At 39.3% G+C, this 27,206-nt stretch overlaps 1 protein-coding gene across 4 annotated transcripts in view; it reads right to left on the bottom strand.

The window, feature by feature from the left end:
* ATP8A2 (ATPase phospholipid transporting 8A2) overlaps window positions 1-27,206 on the bottom strand; it is a 752,313-nt gene that overhangs the window by 6,343 nt on the left and 718,764 nt on the right. For 3 of the 4 annotated variants that reach the window (XM_053563905.1, XM_053563907.1, XM_053563908.1), the window contains one exon: window positions 5,216-5,307. In XM_053563905.1, coding sequence (XP_053419880.1) covers window positions 5,216-5,307 — 92 coding nt within the window. The remainder of the gene's footprint in view (window positions 1-5,215; window positions 5,308-27,206) is intronic. The other variant, XM_053563906.1, reaches the window with a different exon arrangement.

The raw sequence follows: 27,206 nt of genomic DNA, 5'->3' as shown, positions 1-27,206 counted from the left end.
TCTCTATACTGTTTACAAATAGCTTATTTAGTTTTCCCAGCAACACTATGAGATGTGTGATTGTATTCTTCCCACTTCACAGATGGAAAAATTGAGGCACAGGAATTTTGTGACTTGCCCACCATCACATATGTAGTGTGGCAGAGCAGGGCAGCAAACCCAGGCAGCATGCCTGCCAGGCCCACGCTCTCCTGAATCTCCAGCTATGACCGAGACTTAGCAATCAGAAGCCCAAAGTGGGGCTTTGCTTCCAACTGGCCCTTCCAACAGGAAGGGCGGTTAAAAGAAGCACTCTCTTTGGCTAACCCCTCTGTGTCACAGGTATGGGAAAGTCCCATGGCTCAGTTACACATTCTGGCCCAAAGACTGATAATCACAACCCCCATGCATGTGTGTTTCTGATTTATCAATGGAGCTATTCATTCACTGTCATACTCCTTGAAAGGAGAAAAAGATGTCAGAAAGTGTGCCCATGAATCAGGTCCTGAATTACTGGTTTAATTTTCTAAGACATTTGGCTTAAAAGGAAATTTTCTAGGGTATCAAGACATAATGATAGCAATGTATAAAAGTCTTTGTGGACAGGGAGAAGAGGCAGACACTTCAAACGAAGATGCCCAAGCTGTTTGCTTACTGTGTATGTGACCACTAACTTACTGACAGTCCCAGTGCTTGGGCTGGCTTCCCAGCTCTTCTGGAGAGCATGTCTTCCCACCATTGCCCAGGAAACCCATGGCTCAGGTGTGCCATCATGAGAGGAAAGGGAGGTGGCCTTGGAGTTGACTGAGCACATAGGGGCTGAGCTGCCTGGACCAGCAAGGCCCAGAGGGAAAGAGATGGGTTGGAGTAAAAGCAGAGCATGCCAAGCAGGGTCGCAGAAGTACAGTCAGGAATCTTCCACAGGGGCTTCTGTCTACCTGCTGGCTTCTGTTTATAGCACAGCAAAACCCATAAACCATGAAACCCACCATATGGTAGGCACGGTAACAGGTTTCGAGTGCAGACAGGTCCCTGAGTGGGGAGGCAGGAGCCAGCCTGGAAGGGGAGGCTCCCTTGGGGTGGATGTACTCATTCAATTGTTCTGGCTCTGGGCCCACCCCTGGTGCACTTGAACTTCCTGAGGATGGCTTTCCGTACAAGGTGGCTTTAGAGTCTTCACACGATCTGCCAACCACTGAAGAGCAAATGCAACCACTCACCTCTGTACCCTTGAGAACTTCTGGATTTTAGCCAAGGGGCTTGATCAGAGATCAATAGGGAGAAGGAAACTTCCACTGCCCCCGGCTTCTGCTTTGGAAGAGCTGCCCCAACCTCCTGCCTCCCTCTGGTGACGTCTGGCTCACATACCTCCCATCCCAAACCCCACACAAGGTGCTTGTTGTGAAGCATTTCCACTGCAGTCCAAGAGGAGACGCCTTTCCTTGGTATATTTCAAAGCAAAATCCAGCAAATAACACTGTCTCTTCTAGTAATAAGGCTGTGTACTGTGTGGTCAACTTGGACAATTTTCATTCTCTGGTCTTTTAAAAAAGAATGTTTTAGGACACACCTGATGTTCTCCTGAGGGGCCAGGCAGCTGCTGTCTTGGGATCTAGTGTGGCTGCTGGGGAGTAAGACCTACCATGGACTCTGTGGCTGCTGGGTACTCAGAGGGATGCATCACAAGCCTGCAGGAGCCATTCTGAGTAAGGACTCATTGTCTCAAGCAATTGGAGTTCCCTTGATAAAAACTTCTGGTGGCAGGTAAAGGCCTACTAAGCTCTTCACCCTGCAGATGGCTTTGTTCACTTGCTCAACTTTCATCTCGGATTCTGGGGCCCAAATGACTGCAGGATGGGCAGGGGCCCTCTAGCTCTAGCCTTCTTTCTGGGCTTCCAGGCACTCCTGTGGCCAACCACTCTCAGGCTGTAGAATCCTCTCTCCCTCCTTCAGTGCTAATTTCACTCTGCACCAACAGGGAAGGCCTCCATCCATGCCAGAAAGGAAAGAAGCCTATCGCAACAGTCCAAATACATTGATCACTACCTATTTTTTGGTCTTAGTGTTGAGGGGGATAATGGAGACTGAGTGAGACATAAAAAAACATTGTTTGGGAGTGTCCTTTGGGGAAAGGTATCTTACCTTTTAAAATAGTCTACTCCATGTTCAAATGGGTCCTGTTTTTCATCCTGACATACATGTGCCTACTGGGGAACCAATCCTGGAGGCTTCTTCAGCTCAGAGCTGTATTACTTCCTTAGTTTACATTAGTGCCATTGCCACAGAGGCCTCTCATGAAGGGAGTGGGATGACCCAGCCATTCTGGGTTGGAAAGGGTTTCCACATTGCCCTCAGAAGGGACGGAGAGGAGTGTCCCTACTGGTCCTACTGCAGACCTCTTCTCCCAGGTGGAGTACCCAGTGGTCACTGCCAAATGCTTCCCCATACCCCAACATCTTCTGGCTGCACCTACCATCATGTTTCTCAAATGCTGTGTGCCAAGACCTCCTCAACCTTAACTGAGAATTAAAGTGGACTCCAACATTCAGGCATGGGAGGAGGATGGCTTGTTAGGTTTATCCTTGGTGGTTGTTAGTGGTAGTGTTGGGGGTGTCTGCCCAGGTTCAGATGAAATATTTTCCTCTTATAAAACAGGCCTGGTGGGAGTTAGAGCCTTAATGGAGAAGTTTTTGTGGAAATAGCAACATAACCACTCAGCCTACTTCTACTTGCTGAGGCTTTGCCCACAGCCTGACAAGAGGCGGCTGGGATCAGCTTGCTAGGTTCTGCTTGAGGAAGACTGAATGGTTATTTGATTCCATATAGGGAGCTCAGGGGAAGCCTCCAGCTCTTTGCATTTTCCATGCGGAATCACCCTTCAGGAAGTCCTGGGAGATCAGAGAGTCATGCCCATGGCCTGCAGGCTGCACTCTGGGGAATCACCTGTGACTTTCCCTTGCTGGCTTCCTAAGGCATCTGCTTCCTAAATACTCAGCCAGGTACAGCCAGAATCCCAGGACAGAATTGAGGAAGTGGAAAGAGATGAGAGGACAGATGACTTTCTTAGTTGTTTTTTTCTTCTCCAGATAGAACATTTGGTGAAGTCCATAAAATCATGTCCTCTTTTTTCACTAATTTTGGATTAACAACCCCTTAAGTAGCATTCCTTTGAATCTGAGTTCTGATCGCATCTTAATAAATCTAGCAGTTTCCTGTCTGGAAAAACATTCTAATAGCCACAGAAATGGGGAAGACCACAGGGGAAATGAGGAAACCAGACTGCTAAGGAAATTTGGATCTCAGTTACAAGTATCATAGGTTGGTGGCTCACAGGAACTGCAACGTGAGAGTTTTCCTGTCCGTTTTCCTGCACAGACAAGAAGGAAACTCAAAGGCTGAGACAAGCTGTGCAGACCTTGCACCCCAGGACTAATCCTGATCACTCAGTCTTTTCTCCAGTTGCTAATGACAGAAACATCTGTTCTAGAACTAGCCACTGAATGTTTTTTTGACGTGATATGATTTCAGAATCTTTCGTATTTCTTGTATTTATTTGTTCAGGAGATTTATTTACTTATTTATTTATTTTGGCCTTTAAGATACTGACTTAAGAAAAACATTGAGTAGTTGTTTTAAGATATTTACGACTCTCCCCATAAAAGTTCTCACTTGGCCCTTGATCACTGTGTGCTCTGTGTGTGTGTATGTGTGTGTTGTATACATTCTGTGGTTACTTTGAACCCTTTATCAGAGAAGCTGCATGGCCCCAAAGAAAGAACCCCATAGTGCTGGGAATCTGCAGGTGTTTTCTGTGCGCCTGTTGTACAGAAGATGCTTTACACACATTGTCGCAAAGATTCACAAGGAATGTGTGGGATATACATTACTATGATTCTATTTCTTTTTCCAGAGAAAATGGCACTTTAGGGAAATAGGTAAGTATCCAAAGTTAATCAGCTAATGGAAGAATAATAAACTTAACATTTAATTGGACTCTTTATATTACCCAGGCACTGATATAGGCACTTTGTATATATGAACTCATTTACTCCTCCCTATAAATCCACATTATCCTCATTCTCCAGACATAGAAATGGAGAATGAAGTATAATAACTTGCCCGAGATCACAAAAAAGTGGCAGAGCAGAGTCATGACCCACACAGCCCTGCTCCAGAGTGGGTGCCCTGCAGACTGCACTCCTTGGACTGTTCCATCAAACCTCTCAGCTCAACCTCTCTCTTGGGCCAGCATCCACAGCTGAGATGCAGAGTCCAGGACAAGGCTACTGCCCTGAGCCTCTTCTGCTTGTATTCTCGGGGTGGCACCACCTACCTCCTGGTGTGGTGGGGAACTGAAGGACAGAAGCGTGTCAGTTCCTTTTCTCCCATGTCGGTGTTCCATGTGAGAAGGTGGGGATTGGGAGTGGATGACTCTTGCCTCTCCCCGCTTCACCAACAAAGTCTCCACAGACAGGTGGAGCCCAGCTGAACTCAACATAGGAGTTTGCAGCACTAGGTGTACGGTGATTCTTCTTTACTTTTCATGAACTGTTTTTTTTTTTTTTTTTTGTTTGTTTGTTTTTTAACCAGTCGTTTCCTTCTAAACTCCTAAGGTCCTCAGAAGGGGAAAGGAAAACAGGGGGTGGGGTGTGGGAGGAAGATATGATATGTGCATGCGTGTGAGTGTGTGTGTGGAAGCAGGAGAGGGGTGGAAGAGGCCCGGCCCCCTGCAGTTAGGAGGTGCATGGCTGGCTTGTTAAACACAGGAGAGGATGTCTTTCATGGTCTCTCAGTCTCAACTCCTCGGGTCTGGAGGGGAACTGGGGAATGCCAACCCCAGACGTGGGGCAGCCTTCCTGGGAAAAGCACAAGAGTTTTTCTCCCCACCAACTATCATTGTTTCAATTAATATGGCAATATTACATAAGACAGACCATACTGCTACCTTTAGGGGCAACAATTTAAAAGTAATATCACCTCAACTTAAAAAAAATCCTCTTGGGAAGCGGACAGAATGCTCTTAACTACATCAGGAGTTTAAGTTTAGGAATTTTGTCATTTGGGTATCTGCCTGGGTCCCAGGGAATTACCTGTATTCAAGCTGCACTTGCCTCAGGCCAAAAACACAGTTTCAATTCCAAAAGTGTGTGTCTGGTGCTGCCCCCACCACCACCAGCCCTGGCTACTGGCCAGGGTCTCCTGCCCTGAAAGGGGCAGCAGCTGCTGTCATACTCACGAGGGACGGACTGCTGAATAGAGCTGCCTCGGAAGAGGGTGGGAGGTGTCTTCCGACCAAGCCTCTTTATCAGGCGGTCCCGCTCGTTCAGCCTGTGGGCAGAGCAAAGGGTCAGTCTCCCACTTGAACACAACTGAACACATCGCAGGAGGATTCGGGAATGACTTAAGTTTTGAAAACAAGAAAGACCAGACAAAGGTGGGGTGGGGTGGGCGGGGTCCTCCACATCATGGAAGGCGTGGAGTTTCACAAGCAGTGCTTATTTACAGTAGATGCTATCTCGGCCCCTTGTTGCTGCTCCCAGTTTATGAAAGGGCCCTTCTTCCATTGGTCCTGCACCCATGCCTACAAGCACTTCCTTCCTTGTCACTGAAGTGTACCACAAGTGCACTTTTCATGCCTGGCAGAACACCAGGCTTCCCACAAAACTTCTGTAAGGAATGATATGTTTCTGTAGTAAATGTCTCGGCCTTGCTGCCACCTGCAACCCCACACCCTGCATGGAGTTAGAGCCACGGGACCCCAGACAGAGTCTGGCTTCTTTCTCCAGAACATGATGCTTATTTTGAACCCCAAGACCAATGAAGATGAGTTTTCTTCTAAAACACAAGGATGAATGCTTGGGTTCCACAATCTCATTACTAGGTATATATCCAGAAGAAAATAAATTCATTTTATTGTATGGACATATGCACTCAAATGTTTATAGCAGCTCAATGCACAGTTGCAAAGAAGTGGAAGCAACCCAAGTGCCCATCAACCTGGGCATGGATTAATAAACTATGCTATATGCATACCATGGGCTACTAGTCAGCCACAAAGAAGATGGAAAATACATCTTTTGTAATTACCTGGATAGAGTTGAAGAACATTCTCCTTAGTAAAATATCTGAAGAATGGAAAAGCAAGTATCCAATATACTCAGTACTAATTTGAGTCTAGTAGATGAACAACAATAGCTCCACATGAGAGAAAACCACAATTAAATTCAAGAAAGAGGGAAGTGGGGGAAGGAGCTCAGTAAGCTCCCCTCCAGTGGGTACAATGCAGGGGTAAAGGACTCAAATACAACTCGGACTTTTCACAACAAATGCAGACAGTGTTACCTAATTGTATGTACCCTTATATTAATCTGAAATTAAAAAAATTTAAAAAAAATCAATGAAACACAGGATAAGATGCTTTCCCTCCCTATCTGAAAGTATTCCTTCGAAGGCTGCCACTTCTGTGAAGACATATGGAGCTGTCTGAGAGGACATCTGTTTATTACTATAAACCAAAAAGAGAGCGCTTACAAACCGCCCTGGCAGGCCTGAGCGTGTCACTCTCAGTATCAGGATGCCGTTTTGCTTGGCCCCACAAGAGGCTTTTGGTGTATGGGAGTTTGCTGATACCCCTCCTCATGGGCTGAACTGTGTCTTCCTCTTCTCCAATTCATATGCTAAAGCCCTAATCCTAGCACCTCACAATAGGACTATGTTTGGAGATGAGGTCTTTAAAGAGGTAATCAAGGTAAAAGGAGCTCATTAGGGTGGCCTTCAATCCACTCTGACTGGTGTCTTCCTATGGAGAGGTTAGGACACAGGCACAGCGGGAAGACCATGTGAGGGTACAAGGAGAAGGTGGCCCTCTGCAAGTGAAGGAGAGAGGCCACAGGAGAAACCAGCCCTTTAGACACCTTGATTTCAGACTTCTTACAGGGATATTTGTGAAATTTGGTAGATGTAGAATGTAAAGGTTTTGGCACAGTAACTGAGATAACGCTGGAAAGGCTATGTTAACCACTGTGATAAAAATGTGTCAAATGGTCTATGAAGCGAGTGTATGATGCCCCATGATCATATCAATGTATACAGTTATGATTTAATAAAAAAAAAGAAAAAAAAAGAAAATAAAACTCTTGTAAACCCCTAGTCTGAGGCACTTAGCTGTAGCAGCCAGGCAGACTAATACACACTAATCCTGTTTGCAGGAATGTGAGCACACACGAAGTTGTATGTGAGTCATCGTGAAAGTTTTGAGACACACAAAAATCAAGAAATAAAATCTGTGGGGATGGAAATAAATGAAGCCCTCCCAGCAACACCGACAAGCTGAGCAAATTGGAATTTGGATGGGAAAACCAGAAAGGACACTGTTGACTGTGTTTCTTGGAAGTGAAATAATGGACCATAACACAGTCTGTCTCAAAACTTCTGCAGTGACCCACATATGAGATGCTGCAACCATCCCCCTACACCCCCACCCCAGTCTATGAGATCCGAACCTGAGGAGGCCCTTCCCCTGATCACAGACTCTCCTAGCTCTCCCCAGGCTTTCAAGACAAGAGGGAGGCCCTGTCTTTATGGCTTTTTGAGCTGAAATTCATTTAGGATTATTTTGGTGGAAATGATAACATTTAATTCATTAGCAATTAAGGGTGAGTCTCAGCCAGCTAAGCTTGGCAAAATATCTGATGGTTGAGGAAGAAAAGTACTGTTTTGGCTCTTTCATCTTTGTTCCTCTTCCCCTTTCTCCCATGGACCAAAATAATCTCCTAGGCCCAGCTAAGCAACTGCCTCAGACTGCAAGGACACACAGATGCCCAAGGAGCAAGCCAGTGGCACCTGTGCAGCTGCTGTCCCCTACCATCCACAGATCCCTGTGCTGTCTAGCTGTAGGGTGAGCTCAGGGAGGGGCCCTTCCCTTCCCACTGTTGGGGGCAGCTTGCTCGCTGGCCCCCTGTGGGGACATAAATGGGACCTGGAAGTGATGCAGGTCTGAGATCTTCCCCCATCCCCCTCCTCCACCCAGGACATCCCAGCAGCAGCTTCCACTATGGCTCAGGAGAATATCACAGAACCACAGAAATGGGAGGGATCGCTGAAATCACACATGTGGGCATCTCCCAAGGCAGGTGAGGAAACGGGGTGTCCACTGTGCCCCATGACTCTATGGCAGCCACACAGGTTCCCAGGCAGGACTCCTGCCTGTGATCTGTGCTGAGCAGGCACTGCCGCATTCCCTATGGAGCATTGCATGCTATTCTCTCTTCCCTTTTATAACGAAATAGTATAAAAAAATTTAACTTGTTTGAGAGAGTTCCACTCTGCGCCACAGCCCTTTCTCTCACATGGTAATGGGTCTACAGGCCCCACCCATGGCCCACGCCTGGCCTCCTACTCATGGTATTTGGAACCCTGCAAGGCCCTGCTCAGTGATCTCCAAGTGTGCGTGCAGGGCTAACCTGGTTTCCATTGTCCTGAAAATTGATCATAAAGCCTATGGGCACAACACTAGGCCTGTAGTGGTGGCCAAGGCATGTTTTTTGCAAGGGGTATTGAAAGAGCTGGAATATGTGGCCTGTAATGTCCACCCACTTGTGTGCCAATCTACAGGACAGAGCTGGGATCTGGGAGGGGGTGCCCAACAAGCTGGCTCTTCCCCATGCTCCCATGCTCTGGCTGAGGCCTTCCAAGAAGCCAGGAATTACAGGACATGACATTCTTTATGAAGGTATCATCATCAAGGCATAAAACTGTTTAACTTGATTTGTAATTGTCACATAGTTAGATGTGGTACGTGGTCCCCATCTATACTCATACCAAGTTCTGCAAATGTCAGGAATGGGTCTACATGTCCAGATATCATCAAAATAATAAAAAACTCAACTATAAAGTCCCCTCACACTCCCCAATCTTCTTTCTTCTGTAAAAATGTTAGAAGTATAAAAGTATAAAAGTATAAAATATGAACGTTGCTGTCCATATTTTATACTTTTGGTCCATATATATGTACTATCAAAACACAGTTGTGTTTTAAAATGTGTAAATAGGGTCATTTATGTCTCGCTTCTTGTTTATCATACTTCTCCCTTTTCCTTTGCTCTTTTTTTCTCCTTTCTTATTTTCATGTGTTATTTAGCTTAGAGGAGAATTATTATATGAGCCTTAAGTTTCTAACCTATATATTTGACAAGGTCAAAATTAGAAAACAGTTTTATTCATCTCTTGAATAATACGAAGACTTCTGACACTCAACTCTGATTTCCCTGTGTCTATTTTGTCCTTAGCACTGGAACCTGCTGGGTTTGTTATTCTTTTTTTTTTTTTTTTTGTAGAGACAGAGTCTCACCGTACCGCCCTCGGGTAGAGTGCCGTGACGTCACACGGCTCACAGCAACCTCTAACTCTTGGGCTTACGCGATCCTTTTGCCTCAGCCTCCCGAGCAGCTGGGACTACAGGCGCGCGCCACAACGCCCGGCTATTTTTCTGTTGCAGTTTGGCCGGGGCTAGGTCTGAACCCGCCACCCTCGGCATATGGGGCCGGCGCCCTACTCACTCAGCCACAGGCGCTGCCCGGGTTTGTTATTCTTGACAGGGAATCTGTCTTTTCTTTGGATTGCTTTTACAGCAATCCCATTTGTGCCTGACTTGTGCATTTTCACAAGGACACTTAGCTTGTGTGAGGAGCTGTGAGTTTGTTGGCATATCCTGCTCAGCTGCTCAGGCCTGAAAAGTTATAGTAACCTAAAGATTTATCTTCATTTATGCAAAACACTGAATCCCACTTCTCTGCCACTTGCTATTTGTGCTCTTCCTGCAGCTTCTATCTATAGTATCTCTATATCTATTTCATTCTGTCTTCTACAGTCCCTACATCATCACATTTTCCTTTGCCTTTATCCCTTCAGCTTTATCTAACCTATTTTAAAACTGTCCAATATGTTTTAATTTAAATCCTTATGCTTTTCATGTCTACGTATTTTATTTTTCTTCCAAATCCTCCTGTTCTTACACACTGTTCTCCATTGCTCTTTGATGTCTCTATCTTCCTTCATCAGTGTTTATAGACTCTTTCAGACTTTCTTTGCATCTCCAGTTCTTGAGGAACTACTTTTCTATGCATGGTGCCCAGTGACTCACTCTCACCATGATATCTTTCCTCTGTGTGCTCTAGTTCTTCAGAATGACTTTTCCTTTCACCTCTGCCAAGGACGTACGTACAGGTAACATCAGTTTTTATATTAATATCTTTGTTTTGGGCTCCTGTAGCATTGCCGGGTGTCTACAATTGGACCTCATATATAAACAAGGGCTCTTGATTTCTAGTGCGTATTTTTTTCTTCCATCTTTTCCCCTATGCACATAATATATGATTTGTTTTACTCTAAAGAGTAAAACTTTTCTTGTTTGTGTTTCACTCAATTGGCATCCCTGCAAAATCTGCAGCTTAAAGCAGGGAGTTCTGTCACATGTCACGGTGGGACTGAGGCACCTACATTAGGCATCTACATCCTCCTCTTCCTACATTAACCCCTGAAACTCCTGCTTGTGATGCTCTTGTGCAGCCTCCTCAGCTTCAGTCCCCTCTTGACCTGCTGGCTTTTTTTTTTTTCTTATTGTGTTAAGACATTTATATTCTACATTTAGTAAATTTCACATGTACCCTTGTAAGATGCGCCATAGGTGTAGTCCCACCAATTACCCTCCCTCCACCTGTCCTCCCTCTCCCCCCCTATCCCTTTTCTCCATATTCTTGGGCTATAATTGGGTTATAGCTTTCATATAAAAGCTGTAACTTGGTAACCTGCTGGCTTTGATGTCTTTATTTTTGGTACCTGGATTTCTTCATCATTTTTTTCCAGCTTAATTATATATCAAAAGGCTGTTTTTGTTTTTATTTCACCTGACACTTCTGTGTGTTTGGAAAGGTCTTTTCTGAGTTAGCTTACTCTACCATATTGACTCTATGTGGTTTTCATAAATAATGTGTGTTTCCCTGACCCAATGACTGGAAGAAAACCATGACTACAGAACAAGATCACAAAAATATCCTTTACTAACTCTTGCTATTCTTAGAAACAACATTTTTCTGGAGAGCTTTAAAACTACATGGATGTGACAAAAGCTGTAGGTTATGAAATGGGAATCAGAGCTTATAAAAACACTATACTGGAGGTGTCAGAGGCACTGATTTCTACATGTGCTCCAATATTAAAATCTTAAAGAACATTATTTTCCCAATTTTCCCCTTTTCATTGGAAGGAAAAAATACCACTGTGAAGGAATATTATTAAAATTTCTCATGAACAATAATGTTGAAAAAGCTCAAGACATTTCTGAGTAAATATAAGAACTAAAAACATATAAATCTTAAAGTATGGGGTAAATCTATAGCCTTGAATTAGCAATGGTGGAAATCAATAAAACATTTACCACTTATGGTACTATATCATCTCTATATGGTTTGGAGTCTACCTGATCTCAAAGAAATGGTAAAAAAGGTAAAGAAAACACAACCAAATAGGGGGGAGTAAAAATTAGCACAGGGAAGATCAATTTAGATTTCTGAGATTTTGGTTTATTTTTTTTCTTAAAGAGGGAATCCTTGAAAAAATACTAGCAAACCAAACTCAATGTTTTAAAATAATTATATAATATGACCAAATGAGATTCACCCTAAGAATGTAAAGGTGGTTCAACATACAAAAACCAATTAATACAATACAACACATAATAAAATAAAGGGAACAAAACCACAGGATATCTTAATTGATGCATAAAAAGAATTTAACAAAATTCAATACCCTTCACAGATAAAAAAAACAAAAAAAAACAAAAAAAACTTAGAAAACTAAAGATATAAGAAAAATTCCTTAACAGGATAAAGAGCATATATATATGAGTTTATATATGTGTGTGTGTGTGTGTATATATATATATAAACATAGCTAACATTACACTTAATAATAAAAGACTGAGAGCTCTCTCTCTCTCTGATCAGGAATAAAACAAGGATGCTCACTTTCACCACTTCTTTTCAACAAATTTACTAAAGTTCTAACCAAAACAGCTAGACACATATAGAAATAAAGATATCCAAATATGGCAAGAAGAAGGAAAAATATCTCTATGTGTAGATGACATGACGTTATATGTTGAAAATTCTGAAGAATACACACGCATACACTATTGGAGCTAATAAATTCAGTAAAGTTGCAGAATACCACATGAACCCATAAAAACCAGTTGTTATTTCTATATAATAACAATGTACACTATGATAAGGAAATTAAGAAATAGCATTTATGGGCGGCACCTGTGGCTCAAGGAGTAGGGCGCTGGTCCCATATGCCGGAGGTAGCAGGTTCAAACCCAGCCCTGCCCAAAAACCACACACACACAAATAGCATTTATAATAACATTAAAAATAATAACATACTTAGGAATAATTTTAACCAAGGAGGTTCAAGAATTTTACAAAAAATAACTATAAGACATTGGTAAAAGAAATTAAAGACTCCCTAAATAAATCAAAAAAATATCCCATGTTCATGAATTCGAAGATGTTACTATTAAGGTAGCACTACTATTCAAAGCGTTTTACAAAATCAAATCAATTCCTATCAAAATCCCAATGGCCTTTTCTTTGTAGAAATAGAAAAGCTGATACTAAGATTTATATGGAATTGCAAGAGATCACAAATAACCAAAACAATCTTGAAAAAAGAACAAAAGCATTGCAGAACTCATACTTCCCTATTTCAAACTTTACTATAAAACTACAATAATAAAAACGCATGGTGCAGACATATAAATCTATGGAATGTAATTAAGAATCCAGAAATAAACCCATACATATATAGTTAATTATTTATTGACAAGGGTGTCAAGAAAAAAATAAGAAGAAAATAATCTCTTCAGCAAATGGTGCTGGACAATGGATTTCTACACGCAAAACAATGAAGTTGGTCCTTACTTCCCACCACATATGGGAAAATTAATTTAAGAATGAATTAAATATATAAATATATTTGCAACAAATGAAAATACCTAAATTTATTGAATTTAGCAAAAGCAGTCTTAAGAGGAAAGTTTAAACACACACACACATACAAAAACAAGAATGATCTCAGATAAATAACCAATATTATATTGTTAGGAGCTACAAAAAGAACAAACTAAGCCAAAGATAGCAAAAGGAAGAAAATGCAAAAATCAGAGCAGAAATAAATGAAATAAAGACTATAAATACACTGGGGGGAAAAAAATCAACAAAACTAAAAATTGGTTTTTTGAAAGATGAAACTAACAAACCCTTAGCTAGACTACCTAGGGGAAAAGAGAGGACTCAAATTAATAAACTCATAATTAAAATTCAAAACATTACAATGTATACCACAGAAATATAAAGGATCATACAAAATTACTATAATCATATGCTAACAGATTGGGTAATCTAGGAGAAATGGTTAAGTTCCAAGACATTTACAACCTGCCATGACTGAACCAGGAAGAAATAAAAAATCCACACAGACCAATAAAAACTAAGGATATTGAATCAGTAATAAAAATTCTCTTATCAAAGAAAACCTCAAGACTTAATGGTTTGACTTCTGACTTCTATCATTTACAGAAGAATATCAGTTCTTCTCAAACTCTTCCAGAACAGAAAAGTAGGGAGTATTTCCAAACTCATTTTACAAGATCAGCATTGCCCTAATATCAAAGCCAGACAAAGAAATTATAAGAAAAGAAAATTAAAGTTCAACATCCCTGATAAATATAGATGCAAAAATCCTCAACAAAACATTAGCAAACTGAATTCAACAGCACATTGAATCAGTCACCATGATCAAGTGGGATTTATCCCTGAGATGCATTATGGTTTACCACATACAAATATATCAATATGATGTACCACTTTATCGGAATTAAGACTAAGAACATGAAGATCATGTCAATAGATGGAAAAAAAAGCAATCAACATCCTTTCATGATAAAACTTAGCAGATTAATCATAGAAGGACTGTTTTTCACCACAATAAAGGCCTATATGACAAACTCGTAGTTAGCATCATACTCAATGATGAAAAGTTGAAAGCTTTCTCTCTAAGGCAGTGGTTCTCAACCTTCCTAATGCTGCAACCTTTTAATACAGTTTCTGTGGGTTGCGACCCACAGGTTGAGAACCGCTGCTCTAGGGTTAAGAACAAGAGACATGATATCAAAAGACAAGGATGGCCACTCTCATCACTTCTTTTTACCTAATTCCAAACGTCCTAGACAGAGTCATTAGGCAAGAGAGGAATAAAAGGAATCCTGATAGTAAAGAAAGACATGAAATTGTTTCTATTTGCTGATGGAACAATCTTCTGCCCAGAAAACTCTGAAGACTTTATTAATAAAAACCTGTTAGCACTAAAATAAAAATTCAATAGAGCTGCAGGATACAATATCAACACACAAAAATCAGTCATGTGATGATAAAATAATCCAAAAGGGAAATTAAGGAAAAAATCCCAATTACAGTAGCAATAATGACAACAAAATAGTTAGGAGTAAATTTAAGCAAGGAGGTGAAAGATATTTATATGTACATACACACACACACATTTATACTGAAAACTATAAAACTCTGATGAAAGAAATGAAGAAAACACAAATAAGTAGAACAATATCCTGTGTTCATAGGTTGGAAAACAGTAATATTGTTAAAATGTCCATACTACCTAAAACATGTGCTCTCTATCAAAATTCCAATGCCATTTTTATAGAAATAGGAAAGACAATCTTTACATTTGTATAGAACCACAAAAGATCCCAAATGGCCAAAGCAATCTGAAGCAAAATAAAAACAAAGCTAGAGACATCACACTGTCTAAATTCAAAATACATTGTAAGCCTATTGTAAACAAAACAGCATGATACTGATATAAAAGCAGACAGACACATCAACCGATGTAAGAGGACAGAAGGCTCAGAATTAAATGCATGAACTTAACAGTAATGTATTTTTAAGGAAGGTGCTCAGAACAACATAATGGGAAAAGGGCAGCCTCCTCAATAAATGGTGCTGGAAAAATTATATTTTTCACCTACAGAAATGAAATTGGACCCTCATTTCACAATGTGTTCAAAAATAACTCCAAATGAATAAAAGACTTAATATAAGAATTAAAACAATAAAGGTATTAGAAGAAAACACAGGTTAAATGCTTCATGACATTGATTTGGGCAATAAGTTTTTGGATAGGAACCCAAAAATATAGGCATCAAAAGAAAAACAGGCAAATGGGATGGCCCCAAACTAAAAAGCCTCTGCACAGAAAAGATAATAGTAAACAGAGTGAAAAGAGAACCCATAGAGAGAAAATATTTGTACCTAATAAGGGGTTTATGTCCAAAACATACAAGCAACTGAACTCAATAGCAAGAAAACAAATAACCAGATTAAAAAATGGACAAAGGACCTGAACAGACATTTCTCAAAAGATACACAAATGACCATCAAGTATATGAAAAACTGCTCCAAACATGTATCACTAATAATCAGAGAAATGCAAATTAAAACCATAAAGAGATATGACCTTACACCTATTAGAATGGCTCTTCTAAAAAAAATTAAAGTTAACAAGTGTTGGTGAACATACAGAGAAAAGAGAACCCCCATACACTGCTTTTTTTTTTTTGAAAGAAGAAAACATGATCTTTATTCTTTGTATCAATGGGAAATTGATTTTTTTATATTTATTTATTTTTATTAAACCATAGCTGTGTACATTAGTATGATCGTGGGGCACCATACACTTGGTTCATAGATCGTTTGACACATTTTCATCACATTCAATCCTGTAATCCCCCTACTGGGCATATACCCAGAAGACCAAAAATCACACCATAACAAAGATATTTGTATCAGAATATTTATTGCAGCCCTATTCATAATTGCTAAGTCATGGAAAAAGCCCAAGTGCCCGTCGATCCACGAATGGATTAATAAATTGTTGTATATGTGAACCCCATAAACTGTTGATGGAAATATAAATTAGAATAGCCGCTAAGAAAAACAATATGGAGATGCTTCAAAAAAATTAAAAATAGAACCCCTATATGACCTAGCAATGCCACTTCAGGGTATGTAATCCAAAGGAATTGCAACCAGTATGTTGAAGGGACATCTGCAATTCCATGTTTGTTGCAGCACTACTTGTAATAGCCAAGATATGAAATCAACCTAGCTGTCTATCAGTGAATGAATGGACAAGGAAAGTGTGATGCTTATACATACATTGGAATCTTATTTAGTTTAAAGAGGAATTCATCCTGTCATTTGCTACAATGTGGGAGAACCTGGAGGATATTATGTTAAGTGAAATAAGCCAGGCACGGGAAGATAAATATCACATCATCTCACATGCAGAATCTAAAAATGCTGAAGTCATAGAAGGAGAAAATGGAATGATAGTTACCAGAGGTGGGTAGGGATGGTGGGGGAGGGAAGGAATGGTGAGATGCTGGTCAAAGGATATAAAGTTCCAGTTAGACAAGAGGAATACATTTTGAGATCTATTTCACAGCAGCATGGCTATAGTTAAAAACAATGCAGTATACAATTCAAATTAACATAGTAAATTTCAAAGGCCTCACAATAAAAAATGGTAAGTAGTTGTAGTGATAGGTATGTTAATTAGCTTCATTTAGTATTTTCACATCATAGACAGGTATCAAAACATCACTTTGTACTTTATAATTTGTTATTTAAAATAATACTAATAAAAAGACATAAATGTAAGAACTAAAAACATATAAATCTTAAAGTATAAGGGTAAATCTATAATCTTGGACTTAGCAATGGTTTCTTAGAACCCAAAGTACAAATAATAAACAAAAAACCCAAAAATAGATAAATTGATCTTCATTAAATTAAAACTTCTGTGTATCAAAGGACATTATCAAGGAAGTGAAAAGACAATCTCAAAATAGGAGAAGATATTTGCAAATCATATCTAATAAGGGTTAGTATATAGAATATATAAACAAACCTTACAGCTCAACAGAAAGAAGACAAACAATCCAATTAAAAAATGGGCAAAGGGATGGTGCCTGTGGCTCAGTGGGTAAGGCGCCAGCCCCATATACTGAGGGTGGCAGGTTCAAATCTGGTCCCAGCCAGCTAAAAAATAGCAATGGCAACTGCAACAAAAAATAGCCAGGCATTGTGGTGGTGCCAGTAGTCCCAGCTACTCGGAAGGCTGAGGCAAGACAATCACTTAAGTCCAAGAGCTGGAGGTTGCTGTGAGCTGTGGATGCTACAGCACTCTAAGGAGGGTGACAGAGTGAGACTCTGTCTCAAAAAAAAAAAAAAAGTGGGCAAAGGACTTGAATAGTAATGGCTGACAAGCACATAAAAAGATACTCAACATCATTACTCATTAGGAAAATGCAGATCAAAATCACAATGAGATATTACTTACCACCTACTAGAATAGCTATAAAAAATACAAACCCAGGTAGCACCCATAGCTCAGTGGGTAGGTGCCAGCCACATACACTGAGGCTGGCAGGTTCGAACCAAGTCCAGGCCAGCAAAAAAAGAAACAAAACAATTACAACAGCAACAAACAAACAAAAAAATAGCTGGGAGTTGTGGAGGGCACTTGTAGTCCCAGCTACTTGGGAGGCTGAGGCAAGAGAATTGCTTAAGTCCAAGAATTTGAGGTTTCTGTGAGCTGTGAAGCCACAGCACTCTACCGAGGGTGACATCATGAGACTCTGTCTCAAAAAAAAAAACAAAAAAACAAAAAACCAAAAAACTCCCAAACAAAAAACAAAATAAAAACAACTCAGAAAATGACAAGCATTTGAGAGGATGTGGAGAAAGTAGAACCCTTGCACATTTAGTGGGATGTAAAATGGTATGTCCACTGTTCCTCAGTAACTTAAACACAGAATAAACAAATCACCTAAAAATTCCATTAGGTATAAACTCAGGCCAACTTAAAATGTACTCAAACAGATACTTGTATGAAAATATCCATAGCAGCATTATTTGTAAGAGGCAAATGTGGAAAATCCCCCAATATCTATCAACTGATGAAGGTACCAACAGATGTGGTATAATATTCCACAATAGAATTTTATTCAGCATATACAGGAATTCAGTGATATGTGCTACAACATGGATAAACTTTGAAAACATGAGTGAAAGAGTCCCAACGCCAAAGGCCATGTATCATACAATAATATGAAATGTCCAAAATAAATGAATATGTAAAAATGGAAAGCAGATTAGTGGCTGTCAGGGGCTGGTGGGGAAGGGACTAGAAGAGTCATTGCTTAAAGCACATTGCGTTCCCTTTGGGGGAGAAAAAAATGTTCTAAAACTAGATAGTTGTGATGGTTGTACAACATTGTGAATGTACAAAATGCCACTTAATTGTATTCTTTAAAATGGTAAATTTTATGCTGTGTACATTTTGCCAAAGTTTTTAAAAAGAAAATATAATGGAATTTAGAGCAGACCATTTCTACAGCATTTATCATCCTTTGCCTTTAAACATTTTCCAAGACAGGAGGAAGAGTCTGGCTTTGCTCAGGCTGGTAAGGAGCTCCTGATTTTGAGGAACCCACCCAGTTCAGACCCTCAAAATCCTTCAGTTACAGGTGTGCCCTTAGCTCTGGGCTGATCAATACCATATCCTTTATCACTCTCATTCTCTCTTCCAGTCCTCTTTCAATCCTGTTCTTCAATTCTCTTCTTTCATCCCCCTTTCCTTTTTTCTTTTTCTTTTCTTCTTTATTATTCTTTCTTTCTTTTCCTTTTTTTCTCCCTACTTGCTCTTTACCCTTCTTTTTCCTTTGGTCTTATAGAAAGAGGCCACTTCAACACCTAAGCTCTGAGACAAGGTAATTTGAAGCAAAGTAGAAAAGTGAGAAATAAAAAGGAGGACAAGGAAGTGAACAAGAAGAAAGTACATAAGGAGGAATCGATAGAAAAATTTGGGCAACATGAAAAACCAAAACAGATTAACTCCTCCAAGGGATCATGAGGCAGCTACTACAAAAGACTCCACCTATAAAGAATTAACAGATTTGACAGAAAGGCAATTTAAAGTATGAAGGAATAAGGCAATAAAAGGAATGAATGAGAAAATGGAAAGATAGAACTAAAAGTCAGATGAGAGCTATGTAGAATATAGAAAGGATATGGCAGAGCTTAAGGAAATGAAATGATTGCAAAGATTCTCTTTAAAATTAGAGAATGTAAAGATGCAGTAGAAAATATCAAAACAGATTAGATCAGGGAGAAGAAAGACCCTCAGAGCTAGAAGATAAAGTTTTCCAGTTAATCTAGGTAGTCAAAGAGGCAGAACAGAAGAGAGAGAAAGCAGAACAGTCACTTAGAGAACCACCAGACTCCATGAAGCATTCAAACCTATGAATAATTGAGATCCCTGAAGGGGAAGAAGATTATCCCAAAGGAATGGAAGGCCAACTTGAGATTATCAGAAATGAAAACTTTCCAAGTTTTACTAATGATCCTGACACACTCCTTTCAGAAGGATATCGAACCCCAGGTCATCTCAACTCAGAGATTTTACAAGACACAATGCAACCTGTTCAAAGTCAAAATGAAAAAGAAAATTCTGCAAACAGCCAGGCGTAAGCACCAATTGAACAACAGGGGCAGAGCCATTCGGATGATAGCAGACTTTTCCACTGAAACTTTCCAAGCCAGAAGAGTACGAGCATCCATCTTCAACAGTCTTAAACAAAACAATTTTCAGCCCAGAATTCTAGACCCTACTAATCTAAGCTTCAAAAAATTAATGGAAAAATCAAATCTTTTGCAGATATACAAACACTGAGGAAATTTGCCACAAGACCAGCTCTACAGGAAATACTTAGACCTATTGTCAACATTGCACATCAAAATGGAACACCAGCAAAGTATATACCCAGAAGCTAAAGGTCAAAACTTAGCTTCCACAATGGTGCAAAGGATAAAACTACACAACAGACTTTCACAAAATAAGATGATGAATTCTACCACACTTATCAATTTCCTCAATAAATGTCAACAGATTTAATTCCCCACTGAAGAGGCACAGGTTGGCTGATTGGATTAAAAAGCATAAACCATCCATGTGGTATCTCCAGGAAACATGCCCAGCTTTGAAGGACAAATCAAGATTCAGGGTTAAGAGACAGAAAATAGAAATCAGAAGAATGCAGGAGCTGAAATGTTATCCTCAGATACAAGTGATTTAAAGCAACTTAAGTTAAGAAAGATAAAGATGGACACTGCATACTGGTCAAGGGAACAATACAACATGAAGACATTTCAATTTTAAATATTTATGCACCCAACTTAAATGCTCCCAGATTTATGAAACAGAAATTGATGGGTCTGAGAAATATGATATCCCATAAGATCATAATAGTCAAGGAATTAACACCCCTCTGACAGAACTAGACAGATCTTCTAAACAGAAAGTAAACAAAGATACAAAGGACATAAATGTGACCGTAGAACAAATTGGATTAATAGACATATACAGAACTTTCCCAAAGCTAAAGAATATATATGCTTCTCACTACCCCATGAAACATACTCCAAAATAGATCACACAGTAGGATAAAAATCAAACCTTAGCAAAATTAAGAGAACAGAAATTATACCTTATATCTTCTCAGACCAAAAGGCAACAACAGTGGAACTCAATTCCAACAAAAACGTTCATCCCCACACAAACACATGGAAATTAAACAACATTATGCTGAATAAAAATTGGGTTCAGGAAGGGATAAAAATAGGAAATTGTTAAATTCCTCAAACATAACAACAATGGAGACATAAGTTACCAAAACCTGTGGAATGCATGAAAAGCAATCTTAAAAGGGAAATTTATCACATTAGATGCCTACATTAGAAAAATAGAAAGAAAGTGCATCAACAAACTCATGAACCATCCTATGGAATTGGAAAAGGAAGAGAAAGCTAATCCCAAACCGAGCATAAGAAAAGATTTAACCAAAGTTAAATCAGAGATTAATGACATTGGATTCAAGAATTAGAACCAAAATTTTCCTCTATCAACACTACTATTCAACATAGTGCTGGAAGTTCTAGCCAATATATCAGGCAAGAGAAGGAAAATAAAGGGCATCTAAATGGGGGCACAGGAAGTCAAACTGTCACTCTTTGCCTACAATATGATTTTATACTTAGAGAACCCTAAAAGATTCAACCATAAGATTTCTGGAAATGATAAAAAAATATAGTAATGTTTCATGATATAAAATCAATGTCCAAAATCAGTAGCCATTGTATATACCAGTAACAGTAGCTTCAAAAAATATGAAATACCTAGGAATATACCTAACAATAGAGGTGAAGGACTTCTGTAATGAAAATTATGAAACCCTAAGAAAAGAAATAGCAGATTTTTCTTTTTTTTTTTTGAGATAGAATCTCTTGTGTCAACCTCAATAGAGTTCCCTGGCCTCACAGCTCACAGCAACCTCAAACCCTTCGGCTTATGTGATTCTTTTGCCTCAGCCTCCTGAGTAACTGGGACTACAAATGTCCATCACAATCCCTGGCTATTTTTTGGTTGCAGTTGTCATTGTTATTTAGCAGGCCTGGGCCCAACTTGAACCTGCCAGCCTTGGTGTATGTGGCTGGCGCCCTACTCATTGAGCTATGGATGCTGAGCCAATAGCAGAAGACATTAAAAAATGGAAGAACATAGCATGCTCATGGCTGGGAACAATCAACATTGTTTAAATGTCTATACTTCCCAAAGCAATCTATAGATTCAATGCAATTCCCATTACAATACTAACATCATACTTTCAACATGTGTGAAAAATAATTCTGTGTTTTGTATAGAACCAGAATAAAACCCCACAGAGCCAAAGAAATGCTTAGTAATAAAAACAAATCCAGGAGCATCTTCCTATCAGACTTTGGGCTATACTACAAGGCATACTGATCAAAACAGCATGGTATTGGCACAAAAATAGAGACATAGACATTTGGAACTGAAAACCAGGAGGTGAAACTAACATATTACATCCACCTGATCTTTAATAAACCAATATAGAACATACACTGGGGAAAAGAATTCCTCTTCAATAAATGGTGCTGGGAGAAGTGGATAACCACATGTAAAAGACTGAAATTGGACCTGCACCTTTCACCACTTACAAAAATTGATTCAAAATGGATAAAAGATTTAAATCTAAGACATGAAACAATAAAAATCCTTGAAGAAAGTATGGGGAAAACAGATGAAGATATTGGCCTGGGGAAATATTTTGTGAAGACGACTTCTGTGGCAATTGCGACAACATCAAAAATAAACAAATGGGACTCGATTAAACTGAAAAGCTTCTGTACAGCTAAGGAGACAATAGCCAAAGCAAATTGAGAAGCTTCAGAATGCAAAAAGATAATTTCATATTATGAATTGGACAAAAGTTTGATAAATAGGAGCTATAGAAAACTCAAAGTAATCAACAAAAAAAGAGCCAACAATACCATATATCTCTGGGCAATAGACATGAATAGAACCTTCTCTAAAGAAGATAGATGAATGGCTAAGAAACATGAAAAAATGCTCATCATCCCTAATCATCAGAGAAATGCAAAATCAAAACCATCCTGAGCTATAACCTACCCCCAGTGAGAATGGCCTACATCACAAAGTCTCAAAGTTTCAGATGCTGGCGTGGGTGTGGAAAGAAGAGAACACTTTTACATTGCCGGTGGGACTGTGAACTAATACAACCTTTTTGGAAGGAAATACGGAGAATCATGAAATAACTCAAATTAGACCTCCCATTTGATCCTGTAATCCACATTACTAGGCACCTACCCAGAAGAAAAAAAAAATTTTTTTTATTTTAAGGACATTTGCAGTAGAATGTTTATTGCAGCTCAATTTACAACTGCCAAAATATAGAAACAACCTAAATACCCACCAACCCAGGAATGAATTAACAAGCTGTAGTATATGTATACCATGGAATACTATTCAGCCATTAAAAAGATGGAGACTTTACATCATTTGTATTAACTGGATTGAGGTGGAATGCACTTTTCTTAGTAAAGCATCATAAAAATGGAGAATCAAGAATCTAATGTACTCAATTCTAATATGACAGCAGTAGATAATCTAATGCAAAGTGGGGGGTAGGGGAAGGAATGAGCAGGTAGAGGTAGGAGAGAGGTGTATGGGGGTCATGGTGTATGGCACACTTCTTGGGGGCAGAACACAATTATAAGAGGGATTTTATCTAAAAAATGAAATCAGTGTAATCTAATTCTTTGCACACTCTATCAATCCCAAACAATAATTTTAATAAAAAAGAAAATATAATTAAAAAACAACAAAAAAGGTGTGACTAGGTCCCAAATCAAGGTCAATTCCCTCCTATCACCCAAATTATTGGCAATGATGCCATCTTCACTGTTTATTTCTCCAGTGGGGGCTGGATGTTGGCATAAAAACTTTCTTTGTTTTTATTATTTTGCAATGGCTAAGCAGGTGTGCTGGCTGGGGTTTACTCATGAAAAGTGTTGTGTAGACATCAACAATTCACCAGGGGAATGTCAGTATTGGTGCCTCCTCAATAATGATGGTGAAACCCAATTACATACATGTCCTTACAAACAGGTTCTTTTTAGAAATTGACAAATCTTAGAGAACTGTTTTGTTTCTGTCTCAAAAAAAGATTACTCTTAAGAAAGAGTGAAGACCTGAGAATAATTATCTTGGGAAAAATAATGAACTCTTGTGTCCACATTTGTCAGAAATCTATTCTTGCAAAATCACATGTATATACATAGTACCTGCCAAAGAGCAGGAACATGGAGTACACAGAAAATAATTAAAAATCTGATTTTTATATACTGTCAATAGTTACACTTCATTGGAATCAAAACTGACACTACAAGGAAGCCAAAAACAAGTAGGTATTTTAGAAACTTACTTTTAAATTAGCTTCTGGGCCATTTTCAGAACACAGATGTGACAGGTCCCTCAAGAAAAAAGTTAGTCTAAAGTTCCCATTCCTTTAGGAAATGCCAAACATCTACCAACCTACCAGGCTGTTGAAATTTCTAACCTCTTTTATTAGAGAATGGTATTTCATAGCCTCAACTGGTAACTTATTTTTATCATTTTAATTTGAGCATTAAGAAATGAGAACATTTTGAGTTGAAGTATATTCCAGATCTAACTTGGCCTTTGTAGTATTAAAAACCTTACCTTACATACACTTATAAGATGGTAAAACTATAACAAAAACAAAATAGGTTAACCGGCCTATGATTCTAACAAGATAAAGAGTTATTTCTATTTGATATACCCCAATGCTAGAAGCCCTCCAGAAATTCTATTCTATTAGATGATAGTAAAAAGAGTCTCCTTCCTGCCTTCTGCCAATCTATACACATCACATTTTTTAAAACCAAACTTCCCAACTTCTCATTCACTCAGTGTTTATGTTGTACCTACTGTGTGTTTGACCTACTGTTTTAAAGAAAGTTACCCAGGACACAGCCTCTGCCCTCATGAAGTTCACAGTGTCTGCTGTGACCTCTCCATACAGACAAATGTCATGATATTAGGTGTACAGTGTCCTAATATAGATTGTGCTATGCTTGGCCACATGCAGTGGCTCATTCCTATAACCCCAGTGCTTTGGGAGGCTGAGGCAAGAGGATGGCTTGAGCGTAGGAGTATGAGACAAGCCTGGGAAACACAGAAAAGTCCCATTTCTATAAAATATTTAAAAGAAAAAGTAGCTAGGCAGGGTAGTACATGCCTGTAATTCCAGCTACTGAGGAGGCTGAAGAAAGAGGATTGCTTGAGCTCGGGAGTATGAGGCTATAATGAGATGTGATCGCTCCACTGCACTCTAGCCTCTGGGAAACAGTGAGATCTTGTCTCTTAAAAAAACAAACAAAACATCATATGAGGCTCAACAGAGGAGAAGTGGAGGCATAAATGCATGAAGGATTGGGAGGGCTGCCAGAAAAATCGACACTGAACAATGAATGGCTCTTTGCTGATCATCTAGATACAAACACAGGAGGGAAAACAGGTTTAGTGGAAACAATTAGTCCAGTCTGAAGTAAGGCCTTTCATTTGCCTCTGAGGCATTCATGAGGCCAAGGGACACTGGTGTCCAAGAGGGGTCCAAGCTGGAGATGCCACTTTGAATATATTTGTTTGTTTGTTTGTAAAGAGACAAAATTTCACAATGTTATCTTGACTGGCCACAAGCAACTCTCCCATCTTGGCCTCCTGAGTAGCTGGAACTACAGGCATGCAGCACCATGTCCAGTCAGAAATGTCACTTTGGAGTCAACTTATAGAAACTCAGAGAGAGGTGGAAGAATAAGAAGGAAGTACCATGCCTGCTGATTTCTAGGAAAGACCAACAACTACTTGTATATTTAACTAGAGGGTTTGTTCTCAGATGGGAACCAAGTCTTATACTTTCTCTGTATTTTTTTGTAGTATATACTTTGGGCTAAAAATATGGCTTAATATATAAAGCTTAATTTATACTCTGTATTTATTGATTTGTGCTATGATTCTCTTCTTCTGGTATATTTCTACAACTCAACTGTGTCATGATTTGCCTCTGACCACCATGCCAATATTGAACTCAGGACACCCTGTGTTTTCCAATAGTGTGCAAGATAAGTTCCTCTGTATTATTCTTTTAAAAGGACAAAACAGACACATCATCCCTATTCTCTTCCAGAGAGGAAAAGAGCCCACCCCAAACTCTAGAAGATACTATGAGCAAAATCTGTGGATTTATAGAGATGGAATATTATGGAAAATTAGGGGACAGTCTGGCTGAGGACACAACAGGTTCAAGGTTAACAAACCCTAATACAAATTGTATTCCAAAAACAAAAAATAGATGTTTCCAGTCCTCCTTGGACCAAACTTTCCTCTAACAATCAAAATTGGGTACTGAAGAGAAGACAGGCTTACAATTGCAATGTTTGTTTTCTTTTGTCCAAGACAAGATTTTGGATAATGGGGATATGGAGAAAATTCTGAATGTGCATGTGTGCAAATAAAGAATTTTAGCAAATGCCTTTTTTCTCTAGCCAAAGGAGCAGGACAGGAGCAGCATAGGAAGACATAACATTTTAAATCATAACTATCTTTTCCAGCCAAACACTCTAGAAAAAAGCACAGCCCCTTTCCACCCATGTCAGCAAAGACTGAGCTTAAACTTCCACCTGTTAATGGAGCTTTCCAATACCCATATTGTGGTGGGTCAAAGAAGCCCATCTAGAAAGCATTATTTCCTGCCAGCCAGTGATGGGGTCCCTGTCTCCCTGTGGTGTCAGTGGAGACTACTTGAAGAGACAAATGAGGAGACTAGACTTCCATCCTCCATCCAGTGAAATAAAGAGACACTCCTCTGCCTCACTGAGGTAGTTTCAGAAAAGGTATAATGGAAAACCAGGAGCCCTCTGTGTCTGTGGAGAACATGCAAACAGCAGAAACACCCATTCCTGCCCAGTAGGCATCAACAGAGGCCAAGAGGGGAATCTGGATATCTCCCCCTGGCAGGAGCAAGGCGGCTGTAAAATTCAGAGTCACATAGCAAAATATCCAAAATGTCTAGGTTGCATTTGAAAATGACTTATCTCACCACGAACCAGGTAGATCTCAAACTGAAGGAAAAAACAAACAAATGAAACCAACTGATGCCGACACCAAGATAGCAGAGATGGTGGAATTATCTGACAAAGATTTTAAAGTGGCCATGATAAAAATGCTACAATGCGCAATTATGAACACACTTAAAAAATAAAAAATAAAAAAAAGAAAGCCTCATCAAAAAATATAAGACATAAAAAAGAAATGTGAAATTTTAGAATGGAAAAATGTAATAACTAAATAAAAACCTCAGCAGAGGGGCTCAATAACAGAAGGAAAGGGACAGAGGAAAACAGTTACCTGGAAAACAGAACAGTAGAAATACTCAGTCTGAATAAAAGAGCAAATACACTAAAATAAATAAATAAAAATAACAGAGTCTTAGGAACCTGTGTAAATATAACAGAAGATCTGATATTCATGTCTAGAAATCTCAGAAGTAGGAAAAAGAGCAGGGCTGAAAAAACACCCTAAGAAATAGTGGCTAAAAATGTTCTAAATGTGTATGTCTATATGTGTAA

The sequence above is a fragment of the Nycticebus coucang genome, chromosome 15 (genome assembly GCF_027406575.1).
Source record: "Nycticebus coucang isolate mNycCou1 chromosome 15, mNycCou1.pri, whole genome shotgun sequence".
NCBI classification, from domain to species: Eukaryota; Metazoa; Chordata; class Mammalia; order Primates; family Lorisidae; genus Nycticebus; species Nycticebus coucang.
Note: the sequence above shows the minus strand (reverse complement) of the source record. Positions and strands in the feature narration are given on the sequence as shown.